This window comes from Salvelinus namaycush, chromosome 11 (assembly GCF_016432855.1).
Source record: "Salvelinus namaycush isolate Seneca chromosome 11, SaNama_1.0, whole genome shotgun sequence".
NCBI classification, from domain to species: Eukaryota; Metazoa; Chordata; class Actinopteri; order Salmoniformes; family Salmonidae; genus Salvelinus; species Salvelinus namaycush.
In genome coordinates this window covers 31,070,981-31,096,444 of record NC_052317.1, presented here as the reverse complement: position 1 = coordinate 31,096,444, position 25,464 = coordinate 31,070,981, and the positions used below count along the sequence as shown (strand labels likewise).

The 25,464-nt window shown below is 44.0% G+C and overlaps 2 protein-coding genes across 2 annotated transcripts in view; one reads left to right on the top strand and one right to left on the bottom strand.

The window, feature by feature from the left end:
- Positions 1 to 5,755, top strand: part of LOC120055343 (neurocan core protein-like) — a 78,390-nt gene extending 72,635 nt beyond the window's left edge. The window contains exons 14-15 of the mRNA XM_039003214.1: positions 4,028 to 4,210; positions 4,422 to 5,755. Coding sequence (XP_038859142.1) covers positions 4,028 to 4,210; positions 4,422 to 4,546 — 308 coding nt within the window. The 3' untranslated portion in view covers positions 4,547 to 5,755. The remainder of the gene's footprint in view (positions 1 to 4,027; positions 4,211 to 4,421) is intronic.
- A 1,595-nt stretch (positions 5,756 to 7,350) lies between these two features.
- Positions 7,351 to 23,330, bottom strand: zgc:85843 (uncharacterized protein LOC405880 homolog). Its single transcript, XM_039004128.1, has 10 exons — positions 23,075 to 23,330; positions 22,643 to 22,764; positions 22,288 to 22,385; positions 22,033 to 22,136; positions 21,855 to 21,937; positions 21,607 to 21,731; positions 20,524 to 20,625; positions 8,907 to 8,999; positions 8,570 to 8,689; positions 7,351 to 8,381 (listed from the first exon to the last, which is right to left on the bottom strand). Exons 1-10 carry the CDS (start codon positions 23,158 to 23,160, stop codon positions 8,172 to 8,174), a joined length of 1,143 nt encoding a protein of 380 aa, XP_038860056.1. The 5' UTR covers positions 23,161 to 23,330; the 3' UTR covers positions 7,351 to 8,171.
- Between the last annotated feature and the right edge of the window lie 2,134 nt (positions 23,331 to 25,464).

Sequence of the window (25,464 nt, the reverse complement as noted above, 5' to 3'; positions counted from 1 at the left end):
TACCTCTACCGCTACCTCTACCTCCACCTCCACAGTACCTCTACCTCTACCTCCAACTCCACAGTACCTCTACCTCTACCTCCACCTCCACAGTACCTCTACCTCCACCTCCACAGTACCTCTACCTCTACCTCCACCTCCACAGTACCTCTACCGCTACCTCTACCTCTACAGTACCTCTACCTCTACCTCTACAGTACCTCTACCGCTACCTCTACCTCTACACCACCTCTACAGTACCTCTACCGCTACCTCTACAGTACCTCTACCTCTACAGTACCTCTACCGCTACCTCTACCTCTACCTCCACCTCTACAGTACCTCTACCGCTACCTCTACAGTACCTCTACCGCTACCTCTACCTCCACCTCTACAGTACCTCTACCGCTACCTCTACAGTACCTCTACCGCTACCTCTACCTCCACCTCTACAGTACCTCTACCTCTACAGTACCTCTACCGCTACCTCTACCTCTACCTCCACCTCTACAGTACCTCTACCGCTACCTCTACAGTACCTCTACCGCTACCTCTACCTCCACCTCTACAGTACCTCTACCGCTACCTCTACCTCCACCTCTACAGTACCTCTACCTCCACCTCTACAGTACCTCTACCGCTACCTCTACCTCTACCTCTACAGTACCTCTACCGCTACCTCTACCTCAACCTCTACAGTACCTCTACCGCTACCTCTACCTCTACCTCTACAGTACCTCTACCGCTACCTCTACCTCCACCTCTACAGTACCTCTACCGCTACCTCTACCTCTACCTCTACAGTACCTCTACCGCTACCTCTACCTCCACCTCTACAGTTCCTCCACCTCTACAGTTCCTCCACCTCCACCTCTACAGTACCTCTACCTCTACTGTACCTCCATCTCTACAGTTCCTCCACCTCTACAGTTCCTCCACCTCCACCTCTACAGTACCTCTACCTCTACCGTACCTCCACCTCTACAGTACCTCTACCTCTACAGTACCTCTACCTCTACAGTACCTCCATCTCTACAGTTCCTCCACCTCTACAGTTCCTCCACCTCCACCTCTACAGTACCTCTACCTCTACAGTACCTCTACCTCTACCTCCACCTCTACAGTACCTCTACCTCTACCTCTACCTCTACAGTACCTCTACCTCTACCTCTACAGTACCTCCATCTCTACAGTTCCTCCACCTCTACAGTACCTCTACCTCTACAGTACCTCCACCTCTACAGTACCTCTACCGCTACCTCTACCTCCACCTCTACAGTACCTCTACCGCTACCTCTACCTCTACAGTACCTCTACCGCTACCTCTACCTCCACCTCTACAGTACCTCTACCGCTACCTCTACCTCTACCTCTACAGTACCTCTACCTCTACAGTACCTCCACCTCCACCTATACCTTTACAGTCCCTCCACCTCTACATTTACAGTACCTCTACCTCTACCTCTGCAGTACCTCTACGTCCATCTCCACCCCTACCTCTACAGAACCTCTACCTCCACCTCTACAGTACCTCTACCTCCACCTCTACCTCTACAATACCTCTACCTCCCCCTCCACCTCTACCTTTACAGTCCCTCCACCTCTACCTCTACCTCTACAATACCTCCACCTCCACCTCTACCTTTACAGTCCCTCCACCTCTACATTTACAGTACCTCCACCTCTACCTCTACCTCTACAGTACCTCTACGTCCACCTCCACTCCTACCTCTACAGTACCTCCACCCCTACCTCTACAGTACCTCCACCTCTACCTCTACAGTACCTCTACCTCCACCTCTACCTTTACAGTACCTCTACCTCCACCTCTACTTTTACAGTACCTCTACCTCCACCTCTACAGTACCTCTACCTCCACCTCTACCTTTACAGTACCTCTACCTTCACCTCCACAGTTCCTCCACCTCCACCTCTACCTTTGCAGTACCTCTACCTCTACCTCTACAGTACCTCTACCTCCACCTCTATAGTTCCTCCACCGCTACCTCTACAATACCTCTACCTCCCCCTCCACCTCTACCTTTACAGTCCCTCCACCTCTACCTCTACCTCTACAGTACCTCCACCTCCACCTCTACCTTTACAGTCCCTCCACCTCTACATTTACAGTACCTCCACCTCTACCTCTACCTCTACAGTACCTCTACGTCCACCTCCACCCCTACCTCTACAGTACCTCCACCTCTACCTCTACAGTACCTCCACCTCCACCTCTACGGTACCTCCACCCCTACCTCTACAGTACTTCCACTTCCACCTCTATAGTTCCTCCACCTCTACCTCTACACTACCTCTACCTACCCCTCCACCTCTACCTTTACAGTCCCTCCACCTCTACCTCTACAGTACCTCCACCTCCACCTCTACCTTTACAGTCCCTCCACCTCTACATTTACAGTACCTCCACCTCTACCTCTACCTCTACAGTACCTCTACGTCCACCTCCACCCCTACCTCTACAGTACCTCCACCTCTACCTCTACAGTACCTCCACCTCCACCTCTACGGTACCTCCACCCCTACCTCTACAGTACCTCCCCTTCCACCTCTACCTCTACAGTACCTGCTTCTCAACCTCTACCTCTATAGTACCTCCACCTCCACCTCTACCTCTACAGTACTTCCACCTCCACCTCTACCTCTACAGTACCTCTACCTCTACAGTTCCTCCACCTCTACCTCTACAGTACCTCCACCTCCACCTCTACACTACCTCCACCTCCACCTCAACCTTTACAGTACCTCCACCTCCATCTCCACCTCTACCTCTACAGTACCTCCACCTCTACCTCTACAGTACCTCCACCTCCATCTCCACCTCTACCTCTGCAGTACCTGTACCTCTACCTCCACCTGCCAAGTTTGCTTCCATTGTTCTCCAAACACAGGGGTACTCACCTGTGGCATTTTTATCCATGAGTAACAGATTTGGTGTATGGCTCTACTAAATGAGTAACAGATTTGGTGTATGGCTCTACTAAATGAGTTACAGGTTTGGTGTATGGCTCTACTAAATGAGTAACAGATTTGGTGTATGGCTCTACTAAATGAGTAACATATTTGATGTATGGCTCTACTAAATGAGTTACAGGTTTGGTGTATGGCTCTACTAAATGAGTAACATATTTGGTGTGTTGCTCTACTAAATGAGTAACAGATTTGGTGTATGGCTCTACTAAATGAGTAACAGGTTTGGTGTATGGCTCTACTAAATGAGTTACAGGTTTGGTATATGGCTCTACTAAATGAGTAACAGGTTTGGTGTATGGCTCTACTAAGTGAGTTACAGGTTTGGTGTATGGCTGTACTAAATGAGTAACAGATTTGGTGTATGGCTCTACTAAATGAGTTACAGGTTTGGTGTATGGCTCTACTAAATGAGTTACAGGTTTGGTGTATGGCTCTACTAAGTGAGTTACAGGTTTGATGTATGGCTCTACTAAATGAGTAACAGGTTTGGTGTATGGCTCTACTAAATGAGTTACAGGTTTGTTGTATGGCTCTACTAAATGAGTTACAGGTTTGGTGTATGGCTCTACTAAATGAGTTACAGGTTTGGTGTATGGCTCTACTAAATGAGTAACATGTTTGGTGTATGGTTTTACTAAATGAGTTACAGGTTTGGCTGAATATTCCTCATGGGCCAGTGTGGAATTGGGAAAAACTGTAATATTTCAAACTTCCAGTTGATCTAAACAGAAACCTTCATCTCTTTCTGTTGCTGTTTTATCTCACCCCACATGTTCACTTGGACTGCAAAGCTAACATTTGCCATCTTGTTTAAAGCTGGCATTAAATTGCCAGTGACTGTCTTGCCCTCAGATCTATTCTCTGAAGTCCCACCATGCATCTCTGTGTCTGGTGCCCTGATGTAACTGTGACAATGGAATGAGACCCAGGGAGAAATACAGGGAGAAAAAATAAATTGCAAGCCAGATACCATAGATACAGTACACACTGTATCTTCTTCGTTGTTGCTCAACACTGACTTAATTGACTTAATTGTTCATCTTGTCCCGTCTGACAGTGCTGTGTGGAACCCCGCCCGCTGTGGAGAATGCCCATCTGATTGGCCGTCGGCGGTCCCATTATGACATCCATGCAGTGGTGCGTTACCAGTGTGCCGAAGGTTTTTACCAGCGCCACATCCCCACCGCGCGTTGCCGGGCCGATGGCACCTGGGACCGGCCCAAGATCATCTGCACAAAGTGTGAGTGACAAACAGCAGATTTTTTTATATTTTTAAACATGTGTTGTCTTATGCAACCTTTTTCAGATAACAAACCTGTATTCACCCAGGTAGGCTTTTCTGTATAAACATTTGTGTATTCCTTCTAGTATGGGCTGAATAAGAAACAGAATGGTAAATGTTGTTACTGCACCAATTTTGAGGTGTAACTACCTGTGTTCCCCTCCCTCAGCTCGGCGATCCCACCGGTACCGCCGCAACCACCGCCACGGCCAGCGCCGGGAGCGTAGGAACCACAGGAGATACGGAGGAGAGGCCCACATGGAGAGGGGAGTGGACGCACACAGCCAATACTGAACCAAATACTACACCTCCCACAATGCTCTGCGCCTGACCGCTGACCTATCCTGGGGCTGTAGGGGATCAACCCCTCACAATGGACAATAGTTGACATCTGAACGTTCTCTTTTCCTGACCTATTTCAGTCTGTCTCTTTGGATTGAAATCTCACTTGAGATACTCTATGTGTACAAAACTTTAACTTTCATGCAAATGACCGATTGACATCAGTTCAAAAAAAGTTCTGTGTTACACACCCATATCTCATGTTTGGATTTGTCCTTTTGTTGTTGATTTTGTTTAACCCATGTCCATTACTTACAACAGTAATAGTCTCTCTCTCGCTAACACGGTCGCTAATACTGTAACTTAGAAACAGCAAATCCTTGGCATGTCTATGAATAACCTATTCTCACTATCGAAACATAAATACAGTGATGTGTGTTCGTGCGTGTGTGTGAGAGAAAGTGTGTATCCTATGCGAGTGTGTTTTTATAAGTTTAAAGCTTGTTCTAGATCTCAGAACATCCTACTGTTTGTGTTCTGTTAATAAAGCACAGATGTAATTAATAAGTTAGCTAGTTAGCTTTCAGTCCCAATTAACCCAGAGCTTTTGTCTGTATCCTGTACTTGTTATGTTCCCTTAGGTCCCCTGAATAGTAGGGCTGTTTTATTATTCAACTTATGTGCCATTTTTTAATATTTGCTAACTTTTCATGTCACGTCACTATTTATTATGGACTAGTTAATATATGTTGATTTTTTTTATACATAATCCAACAAGGCAATGTAATACCTGTTTTCTTTTATGTACCATTCTCTTACAATCAAAACGTGTTAACCAAAAAACAAGTTAACCCTTTGATTGCCTGTACTGTACTGTAAATACTGTGGTTTTTGTTTGTTTGTTATTGACTGACACCTGATTGATACCTGACCCTTGTCCAGCCATGTGTTTCCCATCGGCATCTCAACTAATATTCTAAAACAGCCCCATCGATCTAAATGGAATAAAATAGGATAGATTAAAATACTACGGACTGAGACAAAACATTCCCAAGATATCTACTCGATCGTCAATAGACCCAGTCTTTGCACGGCTCCAATATGTGATGGGTAGGATGCCATGAATCTGGTCCTTGATTGGTCGTCACCCCTTTTTTGGTGTTGTTATGATGTCCTGTCCAGCTGTTGTGTTCCATTCTTAATAAAGCTAAAAAACAAACAAATGAATGACGACAGTGTATCTGGTCAGTTTTGTGATTGAAGCTGGGCTCTAACGCTAGTATTTCTATTTCTTTGTAAGTTTCTACCACATCGCTGTACCTCAGACACGGAAGACTGACAGCAGCTTGTAGCTAACCCATGCCTCCTAAACCAGCATCCAGGAACAAAACAAACCGAATAACTTTCGCATTTTAACATCTTCAACTCATTTACCAGCTCTGTTGTTCACCTCACATCATTCTAAGCCCAGAGAAAGAGGCCATTCTGGCCAATAGTTTTCATTCTGTCGGGAACAAACAGGACATTTTCTCCTCTCTTTGGTCTCTGTTTTGAATGGATTGTGGAGGGAAAGTACATGTACGAATGGACCCTATAGAGGAAAGTACATGTACGAATGGACCCTATAGAGGAAAGTACATGTACGAATGGACCCTATAGAGGAAAGTACATGTACGAATGGACTCTATAGAGGAAAGTACATGTACGAATGGACCCTATAGAGGAAAGTACATGTACGAATGGACCCTATAGAGGAAAGTACATGTACGAATGGACCCTATAGAGGAATGTACATGTACGAATGGACCCTATAGAGGAAAGTACATGTACGAATGGATCCTATAGAGGACAATACATCTAAAAGAATCAACCCAATAAAAGAAAGTTCATCTAAAGGAATTGGTCCATTGGTCCAATACCACCACTGCTAGACGACCACTGCTAGTTTAATCTCACTTTGGGTTGTCGCCTCTTGGCTCAGTTGGCTCTGAGACCTGACCCCCCTCTCTGTCACAGCCTGATTCACTGGGATATAAACTGTGGAGCAGAGAGAGGTTTTGAGAGTAAAAAGCAGGCAATATTTATTTAAACTCCGGTTGGAAAAGTTGCTTGACTGTTGAAATCAGGTGACAGTGATTGCCGTACAGGTAAACCATAGACATTAAAAGCAGAGCTGAACATGTGGGAAGAGAGCGCAAGCTGGGCTTTTACTTTCCAGACGTCAAACTTAGTTCAAAACAGAAGTCTGAAATCATGTATGTTGTCAACAGTTTGATTTTGTATGACAATACTGTCTAGCTGGGGTTCACTTCTTATCAACTGATGACAGCAGAGGCCACCTGCCAGGCAGGGCAAAGTTTACTAGCCCACATGTGCACTGTCACTGACTATAGACAGGATCCAATGACATCATCAACCAGAGACGGAAGCTCAGAGGTCTTAGCGCAACACGTACAACTCAGTGAGAGTTTTGAACAGGAATAGACCAATGATTGTGAGAAGAAAACACTCCAGACAGAAGTTGCCTCAAACCACAGACCTAGGATTTCCCCCAGTCCAAAGCTTATCCATTAGGTGGTGGGAAAATCTGCCCCAGCATCAGTGGTTTTAGGCAACTATTATGATAAAACAATGTTCCAGTGAAAGACTGAGCACCCCACCACTTTCAGTATCTGATGAATCTCTGCCCTGTTGCCTCAATAGTCAGGCAGACTTGCATGAAAAAGGTAAACAGAGTATTTCACAAGAATAGAGAATGGACACATCAGGATACACACCAACCCAGGACCAGAGTACAACTACTCAAAGAAACAGAATAGTGTAGTTGTTCACATATTTTAATGTATTCACATAACACACATTTATTGAAGTAATTCTGGCCCAACCCCTCCAAAAATAGCCATCATTTGTTTCATAAATACTAACTAAACCTTTGTCCCCTCAACCCATGACTTCCTATAGTGGTCTCTCCAATCCCAACCACATCTTGTGAAACATGCCTTGTTATCTGGTCTTATCAGCAGCACTACAACACAGTTGTTCAGCAAAAAAAAAAAAAAAAAAGAGTCCTCAACATGGTCCATAGTTTCACAGTTCCTCTGTGATAAATCTATGAGGCAATGCTGTCCTGCTGTATCAGTGTCAGTGATCAGAGTCCAGGTTTATAGGCCTTTTAGGCCCTACTATACTATACCACCTGAGACTGTCTCACTGACTCACTAGCCACATAGATAAAGCCATGTCCACAAACAGGCTTTATCTCGATCCAATAGTCCATATAGGGAGTGCTACTGCAGAATAGATGGCTTGTAGCAGGGCTTGGTTTTGGCTGTTTAATGCACTGCACTGTATTCCGCTGTTGTAGACATGGGCCTGAACTTTACTCCAAAAGGCTCCAACCAACAGAGGGAGCGGATAATGTAAGAAATTGAAGTTAATTTGCTTGATGTGTTCTAGATTAATGTAATATTGTTTTGTAAATCTGGAGGGTCACATTTCCAGAAGCGTAGGTGGTCCGCAGCACCAAAACGTTTGGGTTCTTTAGGATTGTGGGAACAGTAGTTCTTGATCTTACAGTAGCATTCTAGACCATCCGCTCACAGACTCCATGCTCAGTGGGAATTGTAGTGTTATGCGTTTAGTTGTCCTTCTTCTCCGGGCTGGTCTGTCCCTCAGGTACAGTAGGCATGAAGAAAGTGGGGCTGAGGCGGCATCGGATGGCTAGGAGGATCGGTACAGCTACATACAGCCCGTTTAGAATCATAACGGTCGACCATTTGTCTGTTGGGACCCGGTATGTGAAGGGGGTTCGGGAGTGGAGTGATCCCCCGATATGGCACCACTGGGTCTGGGGAAGGGGAGGAGAAGGATGGGTGTGAGGGGGTGTTAATGGAAGATGAATAATAGGAACAGAATAGAAACACAACAATTGTGTAAAAAATCATCAAAAATATAATTTGTATCACAGCTGCTTTGTCAAATCCTTGGTACATCACACTGCGTGTGAACTGCCATTGAAGCGACCAATATTCTTACCTGGGCTATGGCCCCAGCAAAGAAGATGGCCCAGTCCAGCATCCAGGTACAACCAGGGTTCCTCAGCCCGTATATGAATGCAGCCAGCAGAGGCAACGCATAGAACAAATACACCAGCATCTAGAGCAATCAAATAACAAGACACGTGTCGTTCGACATCAAGACGGACGCAATGGCGACTACACTATCAAGCAGCATGGAACAGGAACAAATATGGATAGTACGCCATAACGGACAATGGAATGAAGATCTATGTGTGTTTTACTCATTCTATTTTCTACAACTCACCATGATCCCAGGGAAGACCACGGGGTCCTTGAGGTAAGGCTCAACTCACCGTGATCCTAGGGAAGACTACAGGGTCCTTGAGGTAAGGCTCATACTGGTAGATATAGGTGAAGCAGGTATCCAGAGGACAGTCAAGGGCCACCTGAGTGAGAGAGAGGAAGAGTGAATGGATGAATGAATGAATGAATGAATGAATGAATGGATGGATGGATGGATGGATGGATGGATGGATGGATGGATGGATGGATGGATGGATGGATGGGTGGGTGGGTGGGTGGGTGGGTGGATGGATGGATGGATGGATGGATTAATGGATTAATGGATCAATGAATGAAAACATGAATCAATCAATCAAAGAATGATGTGCAATTTTGTTGGCTAAAGAAGAAACACACTGGCTACATGGACCCTGTGATTCAGACTTAGGAAATGTACGCCTTTCCTACGCACGCCTTCGCACTTCTCAGTAATTGTTATTCAGACGTACCTTATGCTGGTGACTAACGGGCTTTGGAGACATGGTTCCCGTTAGGAAGATGGCGCCGACAGAGATGGTCGCCTCGCTTTGCGTTCTTAGGAAACTATGTGGTATTTTGTTTTTTTATGTATTATTTCTCACATTGTTACCCCAGGAAATCTTAAGTCTTATTACATACAGCCGGGAGGAACTATTGGATATAAGAGCAACGTCAACTTACCAACATTGCGACCAGGAATACGACTTCCCGAAGCGGATCCTCTGTTTTGGACCACCACCCAGGACAATGGATCGGATCCCAGTAGGCGACCCAAAACAACGGCATTGCAGAAGGGGCAAACTGAGCGGTCTTCTTTTCAGGCTCCGTAAACGCTCCCGAATATACTACTCGCCAATGTCCAGTCTCTTGACAACAAGGTAGCCGAAATTTGAGCAAGGGTTGCCTTCCAGAGAGACATCAGAGATTGTAACATTCTCTGTTTCACGGAAACATGGCTCACTCGGGATATGTTATCAGAGTCAGTACAGCCACCCGGGTTCTTCACGCATCGCGCCGACAGAAACAAACATCTCTCTGGTAAGAAGAAGGGCGGGGGTGTATGCCTTATGATTAACGAGTCGTAGTGTGATCATAACAACATACAGGATCTCAAGTCCTTTTGTTCACCAGACCTAGAATTCCTTACAATGAAATGCCGACCGCATTATTTACCAAGAGAATTCTCTTAGATTATAATCAAAGCCCCCCCCCCCCCCCCCCCCCCCCAGGCAGACACCTCGACCGCCCTGAAATAACTTAATTGGACTCTATGTTAACTGGAAAGCATATATCCTGAGGCTGCATTTATTGTAGCTGGGGATGTTAACCAAGCTGATCTGAAAACAAGGCATACAAAGCTCTCCCTCGCCCTCCTTTCGGCAAATCTCCAAGATGGCGTAGCAGTCAGACGTCTTTTTGTTCTCGTCTTGTCGTGTCCCATGTATATATATTTTTATATATTTTTTCTTCGCATATATTTAAAAATATATTTTTCTTAACCGCAACTTCAACATACTCTCCTGCAATCTACCTCACCCAATGTGGTATGGATCTGCTATTTCTTCACTTCTGAACCGGAACCCCAACAGAAGCTAGCCAGCTAACTAGCTACTAGCTAGTAACCAGTTAGCCACTGCTAGCGGTCATCAGCTACCATTAGCCTGGACAACTCTCGCCAGTCTGCACAGCGCAACTCAAACCAGAGCAAATCGGACTTATTTTTCTCCATATCTCCGGATTCCTACCGCAAGCTCTGAACCTTTTCACCTGGATCATCGCAGCTGCTATCTGAGTGGCCACTCCTGGCTAACATCTCTGTCCCGAAGCAAGAACCAATTAGCCTGGAGCTAGCCTTGCTAGGCCCATATCCCGGCTAGCCGAAGAGATCCATCAGCCACTCCTTGGGCTACAATACCTATTTTGCCAATCGGCCTGGACCCCCGCCGACCCATCACGACTGGACTACTGACGTAATTCACCCGAGGGAGTTTATCAACTGGCTCCTCCGTCGTGACGTCCCCTGAATGCCCATCTGCTAACCTGCTATCCGCGGCCCGCTAGCTCTCTAGAGCATATTGGACTGATAGCTTAAGAGGCCCATCGGACAAATTCTTTGGCCACTATACCTATTCTGCCAATTGGCTTGGATCCTTTAACCACACGAAGCCCTGCTGATCCATGACGACTGGTCTGCAGACATAACAGCACGAGAGGGCTACAACAGACTTTCTTCCGTTGTGTCATCCCTCTAAGGCCCTTCTGCTAGCTTGCTAGCCCCGGCCCGCTAGCTGCCTGAATCGCCGTGTCTCCAGCCCGAGCCACTCACTGGACCCCTATGATCACTCGGCTACGCATGCCTCTCCCTAATGTCAATATGCCTTGTCCATATCTGTCTTGGTTAGTAATTATTGTCTTATTTCACCATACATTTGTCTGCACATTATGCCTTGAATCTATTCTACTGTGCCCAGAAACCTGCTCCTTTTACTCTCTGTTCCGAACGTACTAGATGACCAGTTCTTATATCCTTTAGCCGTACCCTTATCCCACTCCTCCTCTGTTCCTCTGGTGATGTGGAGGTCATTCCAGGCCCTGCAGTGCCTAGCTCCACTCTCATTCCCCAGGCGCTCTCATTTGTTGACTTCTGTAACCGTAAAAGCCTTGGTTTCATGCATGTTAAAATTAGAAGCCTCCTCCCTAAGTTTGTTTTATTCACTGCCTTAGCACACTCTGCCAACCCGGATGTCCTAGCCATGTCTGAATCCTGGTTTAGGAAGACCACCAATAACCATGAAATTTCCATCCCTAACTATAACATTTTCCGACAAGATAGAACTGCCAAAGTGGGCGGAGTTGCAATCTACTGCAGAGACAGCCTGCAGAGTTCTGTCTTACTATCCAGGTCTGTGCCCAAACAATTTGTGCTCCTACTTTTAAAAATCCACCTTTCCAGAAACAAGTCTGTCACCGTTGCCGCTTGCTATAGACCACCCTCTGCCCCCAGCTGTGCCCTCGACACCATATGTGAATTGATTGCCCCCCATCTTTCTTCAGAGCTCGTGCTTTTAGGTGACCTAAACTGGGACATGCTTAACATGCTTAACTATCTAAGCTTGATACCCTCAATCTCACTCAAATTATCAATGAACCTACCAGGTACAACCTCAAATCCGTAAACACGGGCACCCTCATAAATATCATCCTAACCAACCTGCCCTCCAAATACACCTCTGCTGTCTTCAACCAGGATCTCAGCGATCACTGCCTCATTGCCTGCATCCGTAATGGGTTTGCGGTCAAATGACCACTGCTCATCACTGTCAAACACTCCCTAAAACACTTCAGCGAGCAGGCCTTTCCAATCGACCTGGCCCGGGTATCCTGGAAGGACATTGGTCTCATTCCGTCAGTAGAGGATGCCTGGTTATTCTGTAAAAGTGCTTTCCTCACCATCTTAAATAAGCATTCCCCAATCAAAAAATTTAGAACCAGGAACAGATATAGCCCCTGGTTCACTTCAGACCTGACCGACAAGTTAGGAACCAATATCAACAGGCAGTTAGGAAAGCAAAGGCTAGCTTTTTCAAACAGAAATTTGCATCCTGTAGCACAAACTCCAAAAAGTTCATGGTACACTGTAAAGTCCATGGAGAATAAGAGCAGCTCCTCCCAGCTGCCCACTGCACTGAGGCTCCCCCATTTCTCCTTCACCCAAATCCAGATAGCTGATGTTCTGAAAGAGCCGCAAAATCTGGAACCCTACAAATCAGCCGGGCTAGAAAATCTGGACCCTCTCTTTCTAAAGTTATCCACCGAAATTGTTGCAACCCCTATTACTAGCCTGTTCAAACTCTCTTTCGTATAGTCTGAGAACCCAAAGATTGGAAAGCTGCCGCGGTCATCCCCCTCTTCAAAGGGGGAGACACTCTAGACCTAAACTGCTACAGACCTATATCTATCCTACCCTGCCTTTCTAAGGTCTCCGAAAGCCAAGTTAACAAACAAATCACCATCCATTTCGAATCCCACCGTACCTTCTCCGCTGTGCAATCTGGTTTCCGAGCTGGTCATGGGTGCACCTCAGCCACGCTCAAGGTCCTAAACGATATCATAACCGCCATCGATAAGAGACAATACTGTGCAGCTGTATTCATCGACCTGGCCAAGGCTTTCGACTCTGTCAATCATCACGTTCTTATCGGCTGACTCAACAGCCTTGGTTTCTCAAATGACTGCCTCGCCTGGTTCGCCAACTACTTCTCAGACAGAGTTCAGTGTGTTAAATCGGAGGGCCTGTTGTCCGAACCTCTGGCAGTCTTTATGGGGGTGCCACAGGGTTCAATCCTCGGTCCGACTCTTTTCTCTGTATACAGTGGGGCAAAAAAGTATTTAGTCAGCCACCAATTGTGCAAGTTCTCCCACTTAAAAAGATGAGAGAGGCCTGTAATTTTCATCATAGGTACACTTCAACTATGACAGACAAAATGAAAAAAATCCAGAAAATCACATTGTAGGATTTTTAATGAATTTATTTGCAAATTATGGTGGAAAATAAGTATTTGGTCAATAACAAAAGTTTATCTCAATACTTTGTTATATACCCTTTGTTGGCAATGACAGAGGTCAAACGTTTTCTGTAAGTCTTCACAAGGTTTTCACACACTGTTGCTGGTATTTTGGCCCATTCCTCCATGCAGATATCCTGTAGAGCAGTGATGTTTTGGGGCTGTTGCTGGGCAACACGGACTTTCAACTCCCTCCAAAGATTTTCTATGGGGTTGAGATCTGGAGACTGGCTAGGCCACTCCAGGACCTTGAAATGCTTCTTACGAAGCCACTCCTTCGTTGCCCGGGCGGTGTGTTTGGGATCATTGTCATGCTGAAAGACCCAGCCACGTTTCATCTTCAATGCCCTTGCTGATGGAAGGAGGTTTTCACTCAAAATCTCACGATACATGGCCCCATTCATTCTTTCCTTTACACGGATCAGTCGTCCTGGTCCCTTTGCAGAAAAACAGCCCCAAAGCATGATGTTTCCACCCCCATGCTTCACAGTAGGTATGGTGTTCTTTGGATGCAACTCAGCATTCTTTGTCCTCCAAACACGACGAGTTGAGTTTTTACCAAAAAGTTATATTTTGGTTTCATCTGACCATATGACATTCTCCCAATCTTCTTCTGGATCATCCAAATGCTCTCTAGCAAACTTCAGACGGGCCTGGACATGTACTGGCTTAAGCAGGGGGACACGTATGGCACTGCAGGATTTGAGTCCCTGGCGGCGTAGTGTGTTACTGATGGTAGGCTTTGTTACTTTGGTCCCAGCTCTCTGCAGGTCATTCACTAGGTCCCCCCGTGTGGTTCTGGGATTTTTGCTCACCGTTCTTGTGATCATTTTGACCCCACGGGGTGAGATCTTGCGTGGAGCCCCAGATCGAGGGAGATTATCAGTGGTCTTGTATGTCTTCCATTTCCTAATAATTGCTCCCACAGTTGATTTCTTCAAACCAAGCTGCTTACCTATTGCAGATTCAGTCTTCCCAGCCTGGTGCAGGTCTACAATTTTGTTTCTGGTGTCCTTTGACAGCTCTTTGGTCTTGGCCATAGTGGAGTTTGGAGTGTGACTGTTTGAGGTTGTGGACAGGTGTCTTTTATAATGATAACAAGTTCAAACAGGTGCCATTAATACAGGTAACGAATGGAGGACAGAGGAGCCTCTTAAAGAAGAAGTTACAGGTCTGTGAGAGCCAGAAATCTTGCTTGTTTGTAGTTGACCAAATACTTATTTTCCACCATAATTTGCAAATAAATTCATTAAAAATCCTACAATGTGATTTTCTGGATTTTTTTTTCTCATTTTGTCTGTCATAGTTGAAGTGTACCTATGATGAAAATTACAGGCCTCTCTCATCTTTTTAAGTGGGAGAACTTGCACAATTGGTGGCTGACTAAATACTTTTTTGCCCCACTGTACATCAATAATGTCGCTCTTGCTGCTGGTGATTCTCTGATCCACCTCTACGCAGCCGACACCATTCTGTAAACTTCTGGCCCTTCTTTGGACACTGTGTTAACTAACCTCCAGTCGAGCTTCAATGCCATACAACTCTCCTTCCGTGGCCTCCAACCGCTCTTAAATGCAAGTAAAACTAAATGCATGCTCGTCAACCAATCGTTGCCCACACCTGCCAGCCCGCCCAGCATCACTACTCTGGACGGTTCTGATTTAGAATATGTGGACAACTACAAATACCTAGGTATCTGGTTAGACTGTAAACTCTCCTTCCAGACTCACATTAAGGATCTCAAATCCAAAATTAAATCTAGAATCAGCTTCCTATTTTGCAATAAAGCACCCTTCACTCATGCTGCCAAACATACACTCGTAAAGCTGACCATCCACCGATCCTTGACTTCAGCGATGTCATTTACAAAATAGCCTCCAACACTCTACTCAGCAAATTGGATGCAGTCTATCACGGTGATATCCGTTTTGTCACCAAAGCCCCATATACTACCCGCCACTGCAACCTGTATGCTCTCATTGGCTGGCCCTCGCTTCATATTCGTCGCCAAACCCACTGGCTCCAGGTCATCTATAAGCCTTTTCTAGGTAAAGCCCCACCTTATCTCAGCTCACTGGTCACCATAGCAGCACCCACCCGTAGCACGCGCTCCAGCAGGTATATCTCACTGGTCACCCCCAAAGCCAATTCCTTCTTCAGCCGCCTTTCCTTCCAGTTCTCTGCTGCCAATGACTGGAACGAACTGCAAAAGTCACTGAAGCTGGAGACTCATATCTCCCTCACTAGCTTTAAGCACCAGCTGTCAAGCAGCTCACAGATCACTGCACCTGTACATAGCCTATCTGTAAATAGCCCATCCAACTACCTCATCCCCATACTGTTATCTATTTTTTTGATTTTTGCTCCTTTGCACCCCAGTATCTCTACCTGTACACTCATCTTCTGTACATCTATCACTCCAGTGTTTAATTGCTATATTGTAATTATTTCGCCACTATGGCCTATTTATTGCCTTACCTCCGGTATCCTACCTCATTTGCACACACTGTATATCAACTTTTTCTACTGTATTATTGATTGTATGTTTGTTTATTCCATGTGTAACTCTGTGTTGTTGTTTGTGCTGCACTGCTTTGCTTTATCTTGGCCAGGTCGCAGTTGTAAATGAGAACTTGTTCTCAACTAGCCTACCTGGTTAAATAAAGGTGAAATAAAAAAATTATTTAAAAAGTCTGACCACGACTCCATTTTGTTGCTCCCAGCCTGTAGACAGAAACTAAAACAGGAAACGCCCGTGCTCAGGTCTGTTCAATGCTGGTCCGACCAATCGGATTCCACGCTTCAAGATTGCTTCGATCGTGTGGACTGGGATATGTTCCGGATATTCTCAGACAACAACATTGATGTATACGCTGATTCGGTGAGCAAGTTTATTAGCAAGTGCATCGGTGATGTTGTACTCCACGGTGACTATTAAAACCTTCCCCAACCAGAAACCGTAGATTGATGGCAGCATTCGCACAAAACTGAAAGCGCGAACCACTGCTTTTAATCATGGCAAGGCGACCGGAAACATGACCGAATACAAACAGTGTAGCTATTCCCTCCGCAAGACAATCAAACATGCTAAGCGTCAGTATAGAGACAAAGTAGAGTCGCAATTCAAAGGCTCAGACATGATATGCATGTGGCAGGGTCTACAGTCAATCATGGATTATGAAAAGAAAACCAGCACCGTCGCGTACACCGACGTCTTGCTCCCAGACAAATTAAACAACTTCTTTGCTCACTTTGAGGACAATACAGTGCCACTGATACGGCCCGCTACCAAAACCTGCAGGCTCTCCTTCACTGTGGCCAATGTGAGTAAGACATTTAAACGTGTTAACCCTCTTGCAAGGCTGCCGGCCACAGACGGCATCCCTAGCCGCGTCCTCAGAGCATGCGCAGACCAGCTGGGTGGTGTGTTTATGGACATATTCAATCAATCCCTATCCCAGTCTGCTGTTCCCACATGCTTCAAGAGGGCCACCATTGTTCCTGTTCCCAAGAAAGCTAATGTAAATGAGCTAAACGACTATCGCCCCGTAGCACTCACTTCCATCATCATGAAATGCTTTGAGAGACTAATCAATGATCATATCACCTCCACTCTATCTGACACCCTAGACCCACTCCAATTTGCTTACCGCCCCAATAGGTCCACAGACGACGCAATCGCAATCACACTGCACACTGCACACTGCCCTAACCCATCTGGACAAGAGGAATACCTATGTAAGAATGCTGTTCATTGATTACAGTTCAGCATTTAACACCATAGTACCCTCCGAACTCATCATTAAGCTCGAGATCCTGGGTCTCAACCCCGGCCTGTGCAACTGGGTCCTGGACTTTCTGACGGGCCGCCCCCAGGTGGTGAGGGTAGCAAACAACATCTCCGCCCCACTGATCCTCAACACTGGGGCCCCACAAGGGTGTGTTCTCAGCCCTCTCCTGTATTCCCTGTTCACCTATGACTGCGTGGCCATGCACGCCTCCAACTCAATCATCAAGTTTGCAGACGACACTACAGTGGTAGGCTTGATTACCAACAACAGAAGATTTGGCATACAAGGAGGAGGTGAGGGCCCTCGGAGTGTGGTGTCAGGAAAATATCCTCTCACTCAACGTCAACAAAACAAAGGAGATGATCATGGACTTCAGGAAACAGCAGAGGGAGCACCCCCCCATCCACATCAATAGGACAGTAGTGGAGAAGGTGGAAAGTTTTAAGTTCCTCATACCCAACCTCAGGAGGCTGAAGAAATTTGGCTTGTCACCGAAAACACTCAAACTTTTACAGATTCATAATCGAGAGCATCCTGTTGGACTGTATCACTGCCTGGTACGGCAACTGCTCCACCCACAACCGTAAGACTCTCCAGAGGGTAGTGAGGTCTGCACAACACATCACCGGGCGCAAACTACCTGTCCTCCAGGACACCTACACCACCCAATGTCACAGGAAGGCCAAAAAGATCATCAAGGACAACAACCAACCAAGCCACTGCCTGTTCACCCCGCTATCACCCAGAAGGCGAGGTCAGTACAGGTGCATCAAAGCTGGGACCGAGAGACTGAAAAACAGCTTCTATCTCAAGGCCATCAGACTGTTAAACAGCCATCACTAACATTGAGTGGCTGCTGCCAACATACAGACTCAATCACTAGCCACTTTAATAATAAAAAATTGGATGTAATAAATGCATCACTAGTCACTTTAAACAATGCCACTTTATATAATGTTTACATACCCTACATTACTCATCTCATATGTATATACTGTACTCTATACCATCTACTGCATCTTGCCTATGCCATTCGGCCATCGCTCATCCATATATTTATATGTACATGTTCTTATTCATTCCTTTACACTTGTGTGTATAAGGTAGTTGTTGTAAAATTTATAGATTACTTTTTAGATATTACTGCACGGTCGGAACTAGAAGCACAAGCATTTTGCTGCACTCGCATTAACATCTGCTAACCATGTGTATGTGACAATTTTTTTTAAATTTGATTTGATGTTATTTTTTGCCTGCACTGAATACATTTAATTCAACCACTGAAAACCTTCCCACTTGCTGGCCAACAGATTTACTCATCGATGTTTCCATTCAATAGTGTTTTCAGTAAAAAATAAATAATATAGTGTATCTTCAATTAGAATTTTGGAGACAGGCACTAGAATACATGGAGAGAATGGGTTCAGAATACAGCGATTCATTAAAGAAAGCCATCTAAATATATACATACACGTCTTTGTTTCAGCACCAACTGGTAGATTTCTAAATATTTAGGCACATTTTGGGGTTAGGAAAGTATGAATCATTTAAAAAGAACAGATTTGGAGATCCTTTATGCACTAAATATATTGATTAATCAAAAATACAATGCTTTGATTCATCCTGAAAGTTGTTATATTATTAAACTGTTCAATCCATGAAATATTGGAAGATTAGAAAAGTGTGCAATAGGGATTGAACCGTAGTCCAATAAATCTACCCTAATAATCCTCACTAATCATGGAACTGTATGAAAATGGTCCAGTCGTCATGAACCATGTGCCAGGCTCCAGGTTTAAACTGCTACTTATGGTCTGTGTTCCTTAATGATTCAATTAGACTACCTGTTCCAAATTATTGCACAACTTGGAATACATTAGCCTAATATGATCCGCTATGGCTACCCACACAAACTCGACAGAGGAAAGAAAGGTCAACTAACGATGTAATGGAATGATGCAAAATGTAAGGAAACTAACACTAAAGTGGCAGATATAAATGTAAGGAAACTAACACTAAAGTGGCAGATATAAATGTAAGGAAACAAACACTAAAGTGGCAGATATAAATGTAAGGAAACAAACACTAAAGGGGCAGATATAAATGTAAGGAAACAAACACTAAAGTGGCAGATATAAATGTAAGGAAACTAACACTAAAGTGGCAGATATAAATGTAAGGAAACAAACACTAAAGTGGCAGATATAAATGTAAGGAAACTAACACTAAAGTGGCAGATATAAATGTAAGGAAACAAACACTAAAGTGGCAGATATAAATGTAAGGAAACTAACACTAAGTGGCAGATATAAATGTAAGGAAACAAACACTAAAGTGGCATATATAAATGTAAGGAAACAAACACTAAAGGGGCAGATATAATTGTAAGGAAACAAACACTAAAGTGGCAGATATAAATGTAAGGAAACAAACACTAAAGTGGCAGATATAAATGCAAGGAAACTAACACTAAAGTGGCAGATATAAATGTAAGGAAACAAACACTAAAGTTGCAGATATAAATGTAAGGAAACTAACAGTAAAGTGGCAGATATAAATGTATGTGGGTATATCTAACTGACGGTGGCTACCAATAATGGCTAATATTTAAGAAAATACATTCATTTTTTTCATACAGTTTCTAGACATCCTAAATCAACTCATACTGTCATTTGTGCAAATGTCATCCCTGCTGGTTATAAAGCCAGCATTTCATAAACTTCACTGTGGAAAAGGTGATATGTTGATATGTTTCAGTTTGCAGCCATATTACTGGTTTCACATTTGTCTCCATCGATCAGGTAAAATAGATCTAAAACTACTGTCATTTATATTTACAATCCACTTATCCAAATGGCTTACGTATGTACCTAGCTCTTATCAATAGCTCAGCCTCTTATCAGTTTGTAAATGACAGAGCATGGAGAATGGGGTTCTTTCTACCGGGAAAAAGAAAGTAGACGTTGTTCCACTTAGGACCGACAGGTTGCTCAACCTTATTGGTCGTTTCATCGCGCGTAAAGGTGGTGGCATTATGAGGGGAATTAAGTCAAGGTGAGAATACAGCGTATATGTAGACGAACCTCCGCCATATCTTCCTTTACTTGAGCTCCCCCGCAAACGAATAGGGTAAATAGCATTTTGATGAATCAAAAATACAGTGGTTTGATTCATCCTGACAGTTGTCATATTATTCAATTGTTCAATCCATGAAGTATTGGAAGGTAAGAAAAGTGTGCAACTCGGGTCGGAATCCCCCCCATAGTGAAGTGAGTGGTTGGTCTGTTACTTACAGCGCCCCTGAAGACAGAGAAGGCCATGGCTCCCAGCAGTAGCAGAGACAGGATCAGGTCAACAGGCCTGTAGAGGAGACTTCTCTTCTGCGCTACTGCAATCTGAGGAATACAGACAAACACAACCTATGTCAGTCCAACTGGGGTACTGTACGTTTCAGGTTCAGTACCAGTCAAACGTTTGGACACACCGACTCATTCTAGGGTTTTTCTTTACTTTTACTATTTTCTACATTGTGGAATAATAGTGAAGACATCAAAACTATGAAACACATATGGAATCATGTTGTAACCAAAAAAGTGTTAAACAAAGAAAAAGAAAACACTACTAAAGGACACCAATAAGAAAAAGGGACTTGCTTGGGCCAAGAAACACGAGCAATGGAAATCTGTCCTTTGGTCTGATGAGTCCACATTTGAGATTTTTGGTTCCAACCGCCGTGTCTTTGTGAGACGCAGAGTAGTTGAAAGGATGATCTCCGCATGTGTGGTTCCCACCATGAAGCATGGAGGAGGAGGTGTGATGGTGTAGGGCTGCTTTGCTGGTGACACTGTGATTTATTTAGAATTCAAGGCACACTTAATCAGCATGGTTACCACAGCATTCTGCAGCGATACGCCATCCCATCTGGTTTGCACTTAGTGGGACTATCATTTGTTTTTCAACAGGACAATGACCCAGACAGAACACCTCCAGGCTGTGTAAGGGATATTTAACCAAGAATGAGAGTGTGTGGAGTGCTGCATCAGATGACCTGGCCTCCACAATCACCTGACCTCAACCCATTTGAGATGGTTTTGGATGAGTTGAACCACAGAGTGAAGGAAAAGCAGCCAACAGAAGCAAACAGAAGCCAACGGGGATGGACCTACCTGAATTTCTCCTTGTTTTCGTTGAGAAATGTTTTCTACGGTTTGTAGTAATGAATGTGTGTTTTGTGTGGGAGTGATTAGTGACTGCCCCACGATGGTTAGTTATACTCTTAAAGTGAATTGATCATATTCAGTTCATGGATGAAACAAACATATCAGTCCAGTCGAAAGTTAGCTTTACTGCACTGCTGTTCCATCTGTGTATCTCACCTTGTCTGCAGGAATGATTGGCAGCTCTCTCTCTCTACTGAAGAGCAGGATGGCTCCCCAGATGGGCAGCAACAGGAAGGGAGTGTTCCTCCAGAAGGCGGGATGAATGTTTGAACCATATTTACCTGCGTGAAGAGCCATGACAATATTAACATGTCTGTTCCTGATATACCTGTTTGCCACTATTTGGCTGTGTTAGACTATACCAGAGAGTAACAGTAAAGGCACTTTCTTTGAAACACACTCACCGATGACTACTCCTGGGATGAAGACGATCTGGTGGGCGATGGACGACCCAGCCCAGAACAGCGCCAGGCTGCGATAGGACTTCCTTTATGAATAGGAAATAGATTTAACCATCTCGCCAAAAATCGTATTGCCACTATTGGTACTACTGTAGAATCACTGTAGCGAAGTGCCACTTACCCCCTGAACATGCGATGGATGATGATGAGGAAGAGGAGGAAGTGCAGGACTCCCTCCCAGTAATTCATCATCACAGCGTAGGCTGCGCTCAGATGGGGCTCCCCCTGACAGATCAGGTCATGTTTAATAGCTGATTTATTTCTTATAAAAAAAATAGTTTTCTACAAAGCGTTTTCCAAACCACATATCAATCAATAATCTAGTACAAATGACTAATTAATGAGGAAAAGGAAAGGACTAGTTAGTTAAATTAACCTTCTTCAGGTAGAAGCCCATGTAACCAGAGATGTAGCCATCCTGTTCCAAAGCATTGGTCAGGCCCACCAGACATGTGAAGGAAAACACAGCCAACACTAAAAGAGAGAATGAGAGAGAGAGAGAGAGAGAGAGAGAGAGAGAGAGAGAGAGAGAGAGAGAGAGAGAGAGAGAGAGAGAGAGAGAGAGAGAGAGAGAGAGAGAGAGGGGGAATGAGAGACAGAGAGAGAGAGACCTTTCTCATTCAGTTTCACTCACGCATTCTTTTCAATTATCTTCAACACCCCTTTATAATGAGAGGCGTGTGTGTGCTCACATACTACTACCACCTTTACGGTCTCTGACTACTACATACCATAAAACAAGGGGTCAATGTTTTCCCAGTGTTGCAATGCGAGAAGATGGAGGACAAGGAAAGACATGATGTAGGGTATAATGTACAGTACGGCAGCTCCTAGTGTCAACACCATTACAGGCCTGTGGAGGAGAGAGACACATGTATCAGTAATACAAACTCACACACCTTATGAAACTACATAGGGAAAAACTCTGGGGCCTTTTTTCCTCTCCTCGAAGGTATCACCGATCTGAATGAATGACTGAACGAATGAATGACTAAGCCACTGAAGAATGATGACCTAACTTTAGCTGCCGTCTATGAAGGTGTAGCCTAGGAAAGACGTTTGACTAAAAAGTATGGATGGATCAGGTGTTGTTTATCATGGTAAAAGTGTGTCATGATTACATTACACAAAATAAAATAGTGTGTGAGATGAACCCAACTTACTGTTTTATGACATTGTTCATAGTGTAGAGAACCGCAGGAGCCACAAGAGACAAAAGGAAAACACATATGTCCACAGGCAGCTGCATCTTTGTACCGTTGATTCATATAACACCTCAGCCAAAGTGAATAATCTGAACAGTGTACTGAAAAGGAACAGGAAAACGATATATCCGGAGTTTCAGTGGAGGATTATTGCTGCTGTCCACACCTTGTCTCCTGAATGGTGATTGTGATCACTCTTTTTACAAAGCTTTCATTGACCCTCGACATCAGCTGTTCGCTGCTTTGGTTCAAAGTTCACAAACTTCATGATTGCATTATTCTCGGAGTATCCTAGTCTATATAGCCTATAAACCTATAAATAGTTTTACGCAATGAGTAGGCTATGCACAGAGTGTGTTGTGCATAAAATACATTAATGCATAAATTAATTACATTCCAGTTTTAAATAGTTGTCAAATGTATGTAGATTTTTCTGTCAAGGCTTTGACTTTTGGAACTATTGACAAAGAATGGATTACTGGAACCTAGGCCTACATTAGGTCTACATGTCATCATTGCCACCTTGTGTTATGTGGCAAAAAGATGTCGTTTTATTCTCTAAATAAAGGTGATGGTAACTGTGGTAGAGATCAATAACAATGTAGTCGAACAATGAACAAAAGTAAATGATGAACAAAAACAAACAATGAACGAAAATGTATTCCTCTAAATATACTAGACAAAAATATAAACACAACAACTGAAATAAAAGATCCAAGAAATGTTACATACACACAGAAAATGTCATTCTTGAGAGAAATAAACATTTTGTGCATATGCACAATTTCTGGGATATTTTGTTTCAGTTCATGAAACATGGGACCAACACTTTACATGTTGCGTTTATATTTTTGTTCAGTGTAAATAAAAAACTGAACTCAATCCAAAATCAGCATTTGGCCTAAGGAAATACCTTGAGCATCAAGAGGCGTACACCCCTTTTCCCAGCGGGTTCTGTAACTTGATACCTATACCCCATTACCTGTTTAAAGAAGCTGAAGGCTATACACACGTGTAGATAACGCCACATAATATTCATAGGCCTTTCTCAATCAAACAGGTATACCATCTGAAATACGACAAATCTCATTAAATAATACGTTCACAAAATGACAAAACCCACGGGAAAAGGGGTGCACGCTTCTTGATTCATTGTAAATAGCTTAATTCTTGTGTGTTTTATTTCTAACGTTTTTATTTGGTATTTTTCATATTTAACTCTGCATCGTTTGGAAATAGCTTGTACTTAAGCATTTTACTGTAAGGTCTACAACTGTTGTATTCGGCGCATGTGACAAATACAATATTATTTGATTAGTTTGTTTGTTTTTGTAAGTACATGTTTCCACTGACGGCGCACCTTGTAGTATGTGCACGAGCGGAACTCCGAGAAGCCAACAAATACTCTAAATGAATGCACAAACTGTAAGAAATAACTTCACTGGAGCTACAACTGGAGAACTTGCTATCAATGAGTGGAGTAGCAATAGTAGGCATACACATGTTTAAAAACAGTAACTATGTTGGCATAATTAACTGAAGAGCGAACAGAGAGTGGGGCTTGAATTTGAGCAAATTGAACCCTTGTCCAAAATAAATGTAATTAAACTTTCACTGATTTATCTGACTGATTGGAGTTACTATAAAATACTGTGCAATACATAAACTACAGACAGTGAAGATTATCATCATCATCATCATCATCATCATCATCATCATCATCATCATCATCATCATCATCATCATCATTATTATGGACAGATAGCCTACTATAGGACACATTTCCAACATCATAATTTGTCTCTCTCACAGTGTATCTGTGTCTCATCGCAGAGAACCCTCTGTGCCAGTGAAAAGCAAGAATTCCTGTCATGCCAATATACCACGGCTAAGGGCTGTTCTTAAGCACGACGCTACGCAGAATGCCTGGACACAGCCCGTAGCTGTGGTATATTGACCATATTTCACAAATCCTTGAGGTGCGTTATTGCTATTATAAACTGGTTACCAATGTAATCAGAGTAGTTAAAATAAATGTGTTGTCATACCGTGGTATAAATGAATGCACAAACTGTAAGAAATCATTTCCACGGCTGTCAGCCAATCAGCGTTCAGGGCTCAAACTACCCAGTTTATGAGAACAAACAGACAAAGATGACACATTCAGACAGGGTTGTGTACGGGACTTGGTTCATCAAACCACGGTTGAGATGCCCTCTTCAACATTAAACCAAGTAAAAAATAATCTTCTCCCAAACTGATTAAACAAAATCAATGTCTTGCCAGGACCCAGTCTTAAGCCAAGGCTCGTGACCCAAAAGGAACCCATTAATTGTGGGTCTCAGCTA